This window comes from Hippopotamus amphibius, chromosome 2, assembly GCF_030028045.1.
Source record: "Hippopotamus amphibius kiboko isolate mHipAmp2 chromosome 2, mHipAmp2.hap2, whole genome shotgun sequence".
Classification (NCBI taxonomy): domain Eukaryota; kingdom Metazoa; phylum Chordata; class Mammalia; order Artiodactyla; family Hippopotamidae; genus Hippopotamus; species Hippopotamus amphibius.
This window is the reverse complement of record NC_080187.1, coordinates 68,214,536-68,227,547: the sequence shown is the minus strand read 5'-3', so window position 1 is coordinate 68,227,547 and position 13,012 is coordinate 68,214,536. Positions and strand designations below refer to the sequence as shown.

Below are 13,012 nucleotides of genomic sequence, written 5' to 3'. Positions count from 1 at the left end.
ATATTGGGAGGACCAAATTAGACAACGTATGTGTGAATGCTTGGAAAATTATCATGTATGATCTGAAAGCAATGTTAGTGTCTGGCTGGCAAGACCTGTTTGTGTGAGTACTCATAGAATCAGCATCATTTTACAAGCATGCTTCAAGGGCCAGATTTCCAAATCAGCCTTTGTATCTCCATCTAGTGAAGACCCATCCATGAGATACTTGAAAACATTCTTTTTTGTTGACTTTCGAGTAGTGAATTCAGCTGCCCCTAGTGCTTCCAATTAGTGTAATGAAGTGTGCCAGTGTCACGCAGACATTTTTCAAATTTCAGATAGAAAAGCATCTTCCTTAAGCTTTTCCTTTCTATACCCCTTCTTAAAGATTTTGATATCTTTTCATGTAACCGTCTAACTCCTAAGTAATTTTTTAAATGAGCTTCTCGGAGTCTTTTATCATACTGATAATCAGGGTTCAGTAATTCAGTTATCACTTTATCTGTTTGAGCCCATTATTGGAAAGACGAGACATCTAGTATAGCTTACAAGGAGGAAAGTGTAGGAAAAGCAGAAATTTTAAACATATTAAATAGCAAGAAAGCAAAACAACCTTTTATAACTTGCTTTTCTTGCTCTAGAACATTCTTTCTAAGATTTAGCCTAAAGTGAGGACATACCTCTTCTCTGGTTTGCTTCGTCGTTTCTAAAACGTGATTTGATTCTCTTACGTTTCCTACCGATGTCTCTGTTTCTGATGTCAGAATTTAACTTTCAGAACCAATGTTGAGTTGAGTGCCAGTAATTTCTAAGAAGTGCTTGTCTCCTCAGAAGGGAAGTGTCCTAGTCTATTTGGACTGCTATAATGAAATACTGCATGGCTTATGAAAAATAGAAGTTTATTTCTCACAGTTCTGGAGCTGGAAGTCCAAGGTCAGGGTGCCAGCGTGGTTGGGCAAGGGCCCTTTTCTGGGGCATAGACTTCTCCCTGTGTCCTCACATGGTAGAAGGGCTGAGAGAGCTCTGTGGGGTCTCTTATATGGGCATTAATCCCATTCATGTGGGCTCTATCCTCATGACATAAGCACCTCCCAAAGTCCCCACCTCCTAATACCATCCATCACATCAGGCATTAGGTTTCAATATATCAATTTTTTTTTGGGGGGGGGGGACACAAACATTCAGTCTGTAGCGGGATGTATTGAAAACCAGCTGGTAACCTGCGAATGAAAATGTGATCTGCCCAGGAGAAAAGGTATCACTGTCATAAAGCAAAATAAATTTTACAAATACATCTGTTTGTCCATGTCTCGAGTGCCCCCATGCCTTCATTTATTCAATGAATCTTTATTAAATGCATGTCATAATGTACAAGACATTGCTCTAGACACTTGGGATACATCAGAGAACAAAACAGGAAGCAAAAAAAGGCCAAGATTTCTACCCTTCTGCAGCTTACGTTCCAGTGCAGATGGAAATCACGTGTAACAAATAACCCACTTGTCCTGTGGGGAAGGAGGCAGCGAGCATCAGGGAAAGGATGGAGCAGGGTTGGGGAGCAGGAGCGAGTGTGCAGTGGGTGGGATGTAGGGCCGGAAGGACTGAGATCTCTAAACTGCCCAAGGTGTGCGGGCCTGGCCTGGTGGCACCCCACGCCTTCTCCGTTCCTTTCCTTTCCTCTTTCTACCTTGGCTCCTTGGCATGTTCCCCTTGTATTTCCCTGTCTTTCTAGGCTCCTGGGTCTCTTATGCTAACACTGCATGGCTTTCCCTCTCCGTTTTCTTTCTTGTATCTATACCCCATCTGCAGTGTTTTTAGTGTCTTTATTATTATTTTTTCCCCATCATCTATACCCCTGTCTCATTCTCCTCTTTCCTTTGAATTTCTCCTTCTTTCCCTCTTTTCTCTACCCTCTTTCCAACCTATCAGTCTGGAAAGAAGAAAAATACCACCTTAAAGACCTGAGTACGTGATTGGAGTGAAAGGGTCACATGGGCCACAGGGACATTGGGAAAATGAAGCCTTATCTCTTACTTTGTTTCACGATAATGTGAAATATAGTGTAATTTTTGAAATGTGATTTTTTTCTTAGAACTGTTACTTCATGCAAAGCAAGAAGACCATGGTGGGTATACTTCCCTAGAGTTTATTCTGCAATAAAACAGGCTTTGAATCCAGATAAGTAAGCAAATATTGATAGCACACATTCAATTTCTCTCTCTCTCTCTCTTTTTTTTTTTTTTTTCTTTAAAAAACAATACTGTTTTATTACTACCAGCAGGAGTGGCCTGCACGGGGTGGCGGGTGCCCGGGTTCAGGGTCATGTGTGCGCTGTGAGGAGTAAATGGTAACTGGGAGGCTGGAAGGAAGGGGAGTGGGGCTGGAAGCCAGGCCCAAAGGCTCCTGGGATCTACTTCTGGGAAGAGGCAGACTTCATAAAGGATTCATGGCAAGCTATGGCCAGACCGCCAGTAAGATCAAGAAATTCTTGGAAATCTAGCTGCCGGTCAGAGTTGAGGTCCAGTTTCTTCATCATGCGGTCAAGGACACCAGGGTCCTTCTGGTTCTTTGTGAAGGCATCCAGCTCTGTATTCATGAAGATTAGGAACTCGGCCTTGGAGAGTTTGCTGTTGTTACCGTCCCTTCCAGTATGCTTTTGGAAAACAGCAGTCAGAGACTCGATGCACCGTTGAGTCTCTGTAGGGCTGGATAATTTTGCCAGGTCGGAGAGGAGCGAGGCGCGCGGGCGGCGAGCGGGGAGCGGCGCAGCGAGCTCTGGGCCCAATTTCTCTTTTTACAGAGCCCAGAATTCCTTTTTCCTCCACACTAGGTGGCAGTAGAGTCAAAGAAAAACATTTAAAGCAGCTTTGGTGAATTTTCCCACAAAGCTGGGATGAGGATGGAGACAGAGCAAAATCTGTATAAAGAGAAAGTTAAATTACAACAGAGGTGTGATATGACACTCTAACATGTCACATTCTCCTTTTGGAAAAATGTGTTGGGGCTGTGTCTCTTTACAGAGTAAGTAAAGCATTAGAGATCTAACTCCTAATACATCATGTAACTTTTGGTTGGCAAGGTGAAGATTTTAATTTGAGTTTATCCCTAAAAATAGCTCCTGGGTTTATTTATATATGTATATTTTTGAGTCTTTTTCCTGCCACTCAAGATCAGTTAGGTCTCAGAGGACATTTACTATGAAAATTGGAAACCCTGAGGAAATCAGCTCTTCAGTGGTTTTCATATATTTTAGTAAGAAATTTAAGAGTAATGTACTCAAGATTCTCAAAATAACAATAAAAATAATAAGTATATGGAGGGGAGATAAAAATGTGTTAAACCATTAGCAATTGGTGAACCTAGGTGGAGGGTATATGATGTCCATTGCATTGCTCTTGTAACTTTCCCAGAGCTTTAAAATTTTTCAAAATAAAAAATAGAAAATAGAAAAAAAAGCTAGAAAATTCTTATTGGTGTGAGTGAAGAACTGGGAACAAATTGAATGTTCAATAATCAGGAGATAGTTAAGACATCTTAAAACATTTGTTCAATGGAATGTATGTGTCCATTATATGATGATGACATGAAAGTGCTTATGAATAAATGGTGAAGGAAAATGGCAGGCTATAAAACTTTATATGGAGTAAGATGGCATTATAGTTGGAAAAAAGACACATTCCAGGAACTGAAAATAAAAGCTACTTTACCAAGATGTTAATCTCTAGGTGGTTGTATTGTGGATGATATTTATTTTTTATGTGTTTTTATGTATTTGCATTTTCCCCAACTTTTTATTCTGAAATTCTTCAACATTCAGATAATTTGAGAGACTGATACAATACAACGAACATCCATGTACCCTCTACTTAGATTCAACAGTTGTTAGTTTTCTCCTATTTGCCCTATCGATATTTATCTATATGTATCTCTGTATGTATCTATCCATCTACATTCAGAGTTGGCAAACTAAGGCTAAGGCCAGATCTGGTTCATCACCTGTCTTTGTACAACCCTGATAAATTAAAGAAGGATTTTTACATTTTTAAGCAGCAACATTTTAACTCATTATACAGTTATCTACAAAATATCCTTGATTTTATCTTTTGGTCTATAAAGCCTAAAACTGTTACTATCTGGCCCTTTACAGAAAATTTTGCCAATCCTAATCTACACACACACACACACACACACACACACACAAATGCAATTTTGCTAAATCATTTAAAAGGCAAGTTGCAGACATAACATTTCTCCCTCAATTACTTCATTAATGTACCTCCTAAAAATAAAACATACTCTTACTTAAACATAATGCTGTTATCGCACCCAAAAAATGCAGTTATTTTATAATACCGTAAAATACCCATCCATAGGCAAACTTGTGTGATTGTATTTGCAAACTTTACAAAATGAAAAGCATAACTTTATAACAATAAAAACAAAAAAAAAATCAGATGATGTTATAGTCAACATGAATTTTTAGCATCAATTTTATTATACAAAGGATTTAGGAAAATTGCTCTATGCAGCTACTCCCCTGGGCATTTCAGTGTCAAAATTTAACATGTTTGCGGGGCTTCCCTGGTGCTGCAGTGGTTAAGAATCCGCCTCCAATGCAGGGGACGTGAGGCTCGAGCCCTGGTCCAGGAACATCCCACATGCTGTGGAGCAACTAAGCCCGTGTGCTACAACTACTGAGCCCACGTGTCACAACTACTGAAGCCCGCACATCTAGAGCCCGTGCTCTGCAACAAGAGAAACCACCACAAGAGAAGCCTGAATATCGCAAGGAAGAGTAGCCCCCACTTGCTGCAACTAGAGAAAGACTGCGCACAGTAACAAAGACCCAACGCAGCCAAAATAAAAAACAAAAAATGTGTTTGCAGATCAAATAGCTCATATTCTACAAAGCATTCAGTGTTGGTGGTCGTGTTATTGTTTCTATAGTTGCAGGCAGGAAAAGGTATGATGCTGTGTAATTTTTTCTTTGCATTTAAAAATATAATCTCTAGTATCTCTAATAATTTTTGAAGCTGGGTGATTGGTGTATGGCAGTTTGCTGTATACTATTCCTTCTCCCATTTTTGTGTATGGTTAAAACTTTCCATAATAAAAAATATACATATATACACATCACTATAGTAATAGTCTTGACTTATGACCTATATCTGCTAAGGCAAAGTTGCTTTTAAAATACGTCAGAATGCTAAAACTTAGATGCGAAAATTGTGTGTGTTTGTATGAACCTTTTATTTTAGAATAGGAAACATGGTAGTTATGGAAAACAAAACATAGATTGGCTTAAAAATTTGAATGGATTTTTGAGAAAAGGCTACTTTATCCTTTGGGAGATTTGTTTTTATAAACATTTCATTTTTTGTGGGATGTGAATCATGTGTTGGAATCACCTGATTTAGCTGTGGTATAACTCTAAGTCTGGAGAGTTTGGGGGACACTCTGTTTTTAAACTTCCCCACCACCAATCATGATTATGGTTACATGAGATTCGTGTCTTGAAAAAAGAGATCTGTGTCCCAAAGCTCTGGAGTTATTTAAACCATGTACTTTGTAAGCTCATCTTTGTTCTGTTTGAGCCATAATGTTATGTCTACTTTTACCACAATCATATGGATAAGGAACTGTCAGGTCAGGCCCTCTCTCATCATGCAACAGTGTAGAATCTGCTTTACAAAGTCAATTGAAACCTCTCTTCTTGTTGCTTTATGAAGAGGTAAAAGATAAATATTCTAGTGCATTTTTTAAAAATGGAGATAATCACATTGTGTTTTTTAGTAAGGAAAACATATTAATAAAAATTTGGAAAAGAGTTATAGTGGACCCCTGGAAAACACTTGTGGTTAAAAAATGTGGTACTATGATATTTTTGCAAATGTAAAACATACAGATTTTTAAAGTGCTCAGTGAGATACATAAAGTTATTAATTACGGGGTGTTTAATTCAGGGCAGCCAGATATGCTTGAATTTGCATAATAAATATTCACTTTTTGAAAGAAATTGTCACCAAACATTTTCTTCCCATTAAGTAGGAAATGTACATGTATTACCCCTTCCCCTTTGTGTGTTCTCATTATAGGATAATCTATTTTCTGGCACTTCTTTATCATATTAATATAAAATCTATTTATGTATACTTGGCTTCATGTGGGTTCATAAAGCAACTTTTCATCTGTTATGTCATTTCTCCAACAGATGGCTTCTTTCCTTCATCTTTCGTCATATGTTTATTTGCACCAGGAACACTGAATTTGCAATACTAAAGCATTACTCTTAGGGAAAATACCAAGTTAGGGTCCTCACAGTCTCTGGTCACAACCTTTCTGTAAATTGTCAATACATAAAACCTGTTTTATGTATGTTTTTGTTTAAGGAGACTTCATTTAATATCTAGTTGATTTATTAACATTGAACTCACAGCCAACAGTACTAAAACTCATGCCTGAAGGAAGCTTATCTGACACACATGCTTTCTCTGTAAGGCACATCACAGCCTTCTTGCACTTAGGAATACTGGATAGCACTTCAACACTATGCTTGGGGGTCATTTTAAACAGTGAAATTATCAGTAAAAAGCACAAAGTTGTGAAAAAATGTGGCACTAAATAGGCTCGAAAAGGACACAGTTTGTATTGGGAGAGCTGAAATAAGAAGGCAGAGCCTTCTTGAACTGCTGTGAGGAAAGCATGTAATATTGTGCTTGGCAAGAAGTAGGTTGTCAGTTAGGTACTTAGGGTTGGTGCAGAGATGGGTAGCTTTACAGAGAAGGTGCCTTTTGAGCTGAGATTTGAAGCATGAGAAAGGTGTCCATGGTGCACTGCTGGTGGTTGTGGTGGGTTGCATTGGGCCTCCAAGCCCTCTGTGGTTTTGTACTTTATATGCCCCTTTCTAATCAAGCATCGTGCTGGGAATATAATAGTTACTCAGTTAATAAATGTTGACAGGTTAGTTGGGTGAGTGAGTAAAAGGTGAAGGGTCCGTTTTTGATCTCTTTGGTATCTGCTTCTTTGCTAAGCTACCTATTTTCATAACAACATGTATCTTTGGCACATTATACACCAATCTTTGGAGATTTAGTCTGTAGTAACTGAACAAGAGAAGGTATGTACTTCAGCTAGGAATTGTATACTTCCAAATTGATTTTGAGTAAGAATGTGTCTGGAAAATGGAAGACAGGAAGAAAGAAGATAAGAAAATGTGTGTGTGTATAGGTTGGTGTGTGTGTCTGTTGGTGGCTGTGGGAGAGGAAGAGAGAGAAAAGTGACATACATCAATGTGGATGAGTCTTAGCAGTGTAATATTAAGTGAAATAGTAATTTTCCAAAGAATATTTGCAAACATATCATCTGGAGAAACAGGGCAGCGCCATAACCAAGGAATCAAAGCTAATGTCACCAATGAGGGGCCTCTGGATGTGATTTATTGAGAAGACATTGCATGTAATATCACTTCCGTGGTATTCCTGCCAAAAACGTGTATCCGGAATGCAGTAGAAAGGAAACATCAGGAGAACCCAAATTGAGAGACGTTAATAAAATATCAGACAAGTATTAAATGTCATGAAGAGCAAAGAATGGTGGAGGAAATGTTTGAGATCAAAGAAGACTAGAGACGCACAATTGAATGCCTTGTGCAAATCTGGATCAAATTTTTGTACTTCAAAAAATTGTTATAAACGCTGTTACAGTAAGTCCCCTACACATGAATGAGTTCTGTTCTGAGAGTACGCTTGTAAGTCTAGTTTGTTCGTAAGTCCAACAAAGTTAGCCTAGGTACCCAACTTTTACAGATTGTTCCAGACACGTGAACTGACTTACATGATTGGACATGTGAACACACGTTCACATCTTTGAAAGGTCTCAGCTTGAAGGTTCGTATGTGGGGAACTTACTGTATTGGGACAACTGACAAAACTTAAAAGTGGACTGTTGCTAAAATATAAGTAGAGTATCAATGTTAAATTTCCTCATTTGTGGTTACATAAGAGATTTTCCTTGTTCTTGGGAAATACACACTGATGTGTTAGGCGGTAAAGAAGCAAGATATATGCAACTTATTTTCAAATAAGTCAGAGAATAATAACTGTCTATAAACAAACAAATATATAAATAATATATATATCAGTAAGGCTATATGGGAGCTCTATGTACTATCCTTGAAATTTTTTTTTTTTAATTTTGAACTTATTTCAAAATAAAAAGTAAAAAAATCTATAAAGTAAGGCTAAAACAAAGAAAAAAGTAGATACAGCACTCTACCTTTCATAAACTTAAAAAACTACAGTAAGACTTTTTTTAGAACTACGTACAGAAACAATAAAACTATATTAAAGTAAAGGAAGGAATGACGGCCAGTATTTGGCATGGTGGCTACTCTGGGTGGGGACGCTGGGGGTAGGATAGAAGGCTACCAAACATTTTGCTGTAGGATATTGTGAGATCCCCCTTTTTGTTTCAACAGTTGTTAGATTCACTGGTGTTTATTACATTATTAAAAACAAGAAATTAGAAAAAATGTGAACCAAATAAAAGAGGGCCACGCATGGCACGTGCTGAGAGTGTCATGAAACATATAGTAGGATTAACCTATTTGTTTTCATTTGAGGTCAATTTAGAAAAAAGACAGGAAGTGAGAGAAAGATGGAAGGAGGGCAGAGGGAAAGAGAAATGGAGATATCAAGGAGCAGGAAAAGAAAGGGACATCAGGTCTTTTGAAGGAAAAGGAAAAAGAAATAAAACAAGTCTGAAGAAAATAAACTGAAAAATTGAGTGAGCATATTTCTGAGAGAAGAGAAGAACAGATTGGAAGAAGTCAAAAGAATGAGAAATGGGAATGCTGAGGCAGAAGAAAAGCCTAAATGGTATTTCTGAACCACAAGAGGGACAGTCTGTCTCCACAGAGGAGTGTCAGCCAAAGGGCCAGATTCCAGGAAAGGGTGATGTGGTTAAACAACACACCAAGGTTTGGTCTAACGGAAGGCTGACACTCAGCCAGCTGGGCTTTTCCAAAAACTTGGAGAGTTGTGGTCACTTCTGGCTTCTTCAATACTCCAAGCTATTAATTAGGAGGAACCGCTAGATTAACCCCTGGCCATAATCACCTGTGATGAGGGCGTCTGCCCAGATGCTTGTTGTGGGTAATTGAAGGCACTCCTCTGGGAGCTGCCATCTTGTTTCAACCTCTGGTGCCCAGTGTGGGAGTAGTGCATGCTGGGAGCACGCAAGGGAAACTGGGAATTGTGCAAAGTGCAGATGCATTTATCAAGGAAGTTTGTCACTCTTCATAATTGTCCTGCAGCCTCTGGGTGCTCAGTGATGACTAGCCAACGAACAACTGGCCTTGTCAGCATTGACTTTACCAGAACACTCTGGAAATACTCAAGCTGTCTAAAATGTTCAGTCATTCCTCTGTTTTGCTCTATGACCTTTGGAAGGAAAACCAACCAGAGAAAATGCGTCTGCTGGAGTGGGGGAGGGGTGAATCCCACTTGCCAGGTAATTCAGCCTGCCCTAGGGAGGGGGAAAACAAGGACTTCTATGATCTGTCTCCTGCGTCCCTGGCCTTTTCTGTGACTGCTCCCCCCCTGGATCTGTTCTTGTGCTGAGTTAATCACAGCCCTCTGAACACATGAGGCTTTCTTTTCCTTTTTTTTTTTTTTAAGAACTTTTATTGAGATACAGTTAACAGACAATAAACAGCATATATTTAGAGTGTACAATTTGGTATCCCAATCTCCCAATTCATTCCCCCCAACCCTCCCCGCTTTCCCCACTTAGTGTCCATGTGTTTGTTCTCTACACCTGTGTCTCTATTTCTGCCTTGATTTCCTCTTTCATAGTTGTTAGCAATTGCCTTATGTATTGAGGTGCTCCTATACTGGGTGCATATATATTTATAATTGTTATCTCCTCTTCTTGGATGGATCCCTTGATCTTTATGTAATGTCCTTTCTTGTCTCTTGTAACATTTTTTATTTTAAAGTCTATTTTATCTGATGTGACTATTGCTACTCCAGCTTTCTTGTGATTTTCATTTGCATGGAATATCTTTTTCCATCCCCTCACTTTCCATCTGTATGTGTGCCTAGGTCTGAAGTGGGTCTCTTGTAGACAGCATATACATGGGTCTTGTTTTTGTATCTGTTCAGCCAGTCTGTGTCTTTTGGTTGGTGCATTTAGTCCATTTACATTCAAGGTAATTATTGATATGTATGTTCCTATTACCATTTTCTTAATTGTTTTGTGTTTGTTTTTGTAGGTCCTTTTCTTCTCTTACGTTTCCCACTTAGAGACGTTCCTTTAGCATTTGTTGTAGGGCTGGTTTGGTGGTACTGAATTCTCTTAGCTGTTGCTTGTCTGTAAAGCTTTTGATTTCTCCATCAAATCTGAATGAGATCCTTGCTGGGTAGAGTATTCTTGGTTGTAGTTTCTTCCTTTTCATCACTTTAAATATATCATGCCACTCCCTTCTGGCTTGCAGAGTTTCTACTGAGAAATCAGCTGTTACCCTTATGGGAGTTTCCTTGTATGTTATTTGTTGTTTTTCCCTTGTTGCTTTTAATAACTTTTCTCTTTCATTTCTGTCAATTTGACTACTATATGTCTTGGCGTGTTTCTCCTTGGGTTTATCCTGCCTGGGACTCTCTGCGCTTCCTGAACTTGGGTAGCTTTTTCCTTTCCCATGTTAGGGAAGTTTTCAACTATAATCTCTTCCAGTATTTTCTTGGGTCCTTTCTCTCTCTCTTCTCCTTCTGGGACCCCTATAACGTGAATGTTGGTGCGTTTAACATTGTCCCAGAGGTCTCTTAGGCTGTCTTCAGTTCTTTTCATTCTTTTTTCCTTATTCTCTTCCGCATCAGTGATGATCACCATTCTGTCTTTCAGGTCACTTATTCGCCCTTCTGCCTCAGTTAATCTGCTATCAGTTCCTTCTAGTGTATTGTTCATTTCTGTTATTGTGTTGCGTATCTCTGTTTGCTTTTTACTTCTTCTAGGTCTTTGGTAAACTTTTCGATCTTTGCCTCCAGTCATTTTTCAAAGTCCTGGATCATCTTCACCATCATTTTTCTGAATTCTTTTTCTGGAAGGGTGCCTATCTCCTCTTCATTTAGTTGTTTTTCTGGGGTTTTATCCTGTCTCTTCATCTGGTACAAAGTCCTCTGCTTTTTCATTTTCTCTATCTTTCTGTGGCTGTGGTTTTCAGTTCCTTAAGACGAAATACTGCTGATACTGCTTGATACTGTTGTTTGCCCTCTTGTCGAGGCTTTCTTTTTATCACTCCCTCCATTCATTTGGAATGTCCTATTTCCTATTTCTCTCAACCTGGGAATGAATACCTTTTTTAAAAGTTAAATAAATGCTCTGTTCTAGTGGTACTTCTTCCATAAAACTTTTCCTGATATCCTGTGCCCCTGACCATCCCACAGACACACAGGGTCTCTCACCCCTTGGGAATCCCTCTTGTGTTCTTTGGATGTCTTTCAGAGCCAGAGCACTTCACTGCACTAATTCGTTTACACATTTTTCTTCTCCTACTTCTGTCTTCTGAGGGCAGAGCATTGAAATCAGTGCTCAGTGAACGTCAAGCAGCTCTATGAATGAATAATAAGGCCATGTTAATGCTTTATACACCTTGCCTCATTTTAAGCTTCATACAGACCTAGAAGGTGGTTACTATCAATACTATCATTGATTCTGTCCTTACAGATGAGGAAAACAGGGCTCACAGAAGTTGTTATTTATCCAAAGTCATGCCGTTGTTAAGCCATAGAAGTTGGATTTAAACCTAGATAGTCTGATGTCAGAGTCCTCCCTTGACTGCACAGCCTCTGGAACAATTATGAGTCACAGGTGGATCAAGATGCTGAGCATTTTTACCCGCTGTAACTATTTCCAGCCTCAATGTAATCATTACACAATGTCTAATAGTGCTGCATGTTTATGAAATCTAAGACATGGGCTTTGCCTCAAAGAGTTTGAACCACTTGAGAAACTCTAATATCTGGAGCATTTTGTGAACAATGCAAAATAATACTCACTCATACATGCATATATTTTTGGCACTTCTGTGTACAAGTCATCTTGCCATAAATTGTGAGGGCTAGAAAGTAAAATGAATATAATAACTATGCCATCCCAATTTTCTAGGATGGACTGGATCTTTTTAAATGACAGCTTTATTGCAATACACCATATATTCATATACCATAAAATTAACTCTTTTAAAGTCTGCAATTCAGTGGTTTTAAGCAGATTTACAGAGTTCTGCAACCATTACCACTAGCTAATTTTAGAACATTTTCATCACCCCAAAAGGAAATCCTGCACTCTTTAGTGGTCATTTTCCATTCCCCCTGAAAACTCATTGAGCCCCTGACAACCACTAATCTACTTTCTATCTCTATAGATTTGCCTATTTGCAAAATGGATTTCTTTTTTTTTAAAATATTTTTATTTATTTATTTATTTATTTATTTATTTATTTATTTATTTATTTTTGGCTGTGTTGGGTTTTTGTTGCTGTGCGCAAGCGGGCTTTCTCTAGTTGCAGTGAGTGGGGCTACTCTTCGTTGCGGTGCCTGGGCTACTCAGTGCGGTGGCTTTTCTTGTAGCAGAGCACGGGCTCTAGGCTTGTGGGCTTTAGTAGTTGTGGCGTGTGGGCTCAGTAGTTGTGGTGCATGGGCTTAGTTGCTCCGTGGCATGTGGGATCTTCCTGGACCAGGGCTCGAACCTGTGTCTCCTGCATTAGCAGGTGGATTCTTAACCACTGCACCACCAAAATGGATTTCATTTCTATGAAATCTATTCTATTTGTAAAAATAGCTAAGCTGATGATCCTAAGAGTCATGGAAATGCAAGGGACTCAGGGCAGCCAAAATATCTTTAAAAAGAATAATGTATGATCTTTCATGTCTGGTTTCTTTTGCTCAGCATAATGTGTTCATCCATGTTGTAGTATATATCAATACTACATTCTTTTCAATGACCAAAAAATATTCCATTGTATGAATAGTAT

At 38.7% G+C, this 13,012-nt stretch overlaps 1 protein-coding gene across 1 annotated transcript; it reads right to left on the bottom strand.

The window, feature by feature from the left end:
- Positions 1-2,336: 2,336 nt before the first annotated feature.
- On the bottom strand, positions 2,337-9,206 carry LOC130844370 (protein S100-A11-like). Its single transcript, XM_057720651.1, has 3 exons — positions 9,099-9,206; positions 8,956-9,052; positions 2,337-2,772 (listed from the first exon to the last, which is right to left on the bottom strand). Exons 1-3 carry the CDS (start codon positions 9,204-9,206, stop codon positions 2,393-2,395), a joined length of 585 nt encoding a protein of 194 aa, XP_057576634.1. The 3' UTR covers positions 2,337-2,392.
- Positions 9,207-13,012: the final 3,806 nt, after the last annotated feature.

What these genes read in the sequence shown, in the direction of transcription:
- LOC130844370 (XM_057720651.1), bottom strand. Translation starts at nt 9,206, where the DNA reads ATGCACTACTCCCACACTGGGCACCAGAGGTTGAAACAAGATGGCAGC. An exon ending in GGCAGACGCCCTCATCACAG is followed by an intron (nt 9,053 to 9,098) that starts GTGATTATGGCC and finishes CCTAATTAATAG; the next exon opens with CTTGGAGTATTGAAGAAGCC. An exon ending in TTCCGTTAGACCAAACCTTG is followed by an intron (nt 2,773 to 8,955) that starts GTGTGTTGTTTA and finishes CTCTGTAAAAAG; the next exon opens with AGAAATTGGGCCCAGAGCTC.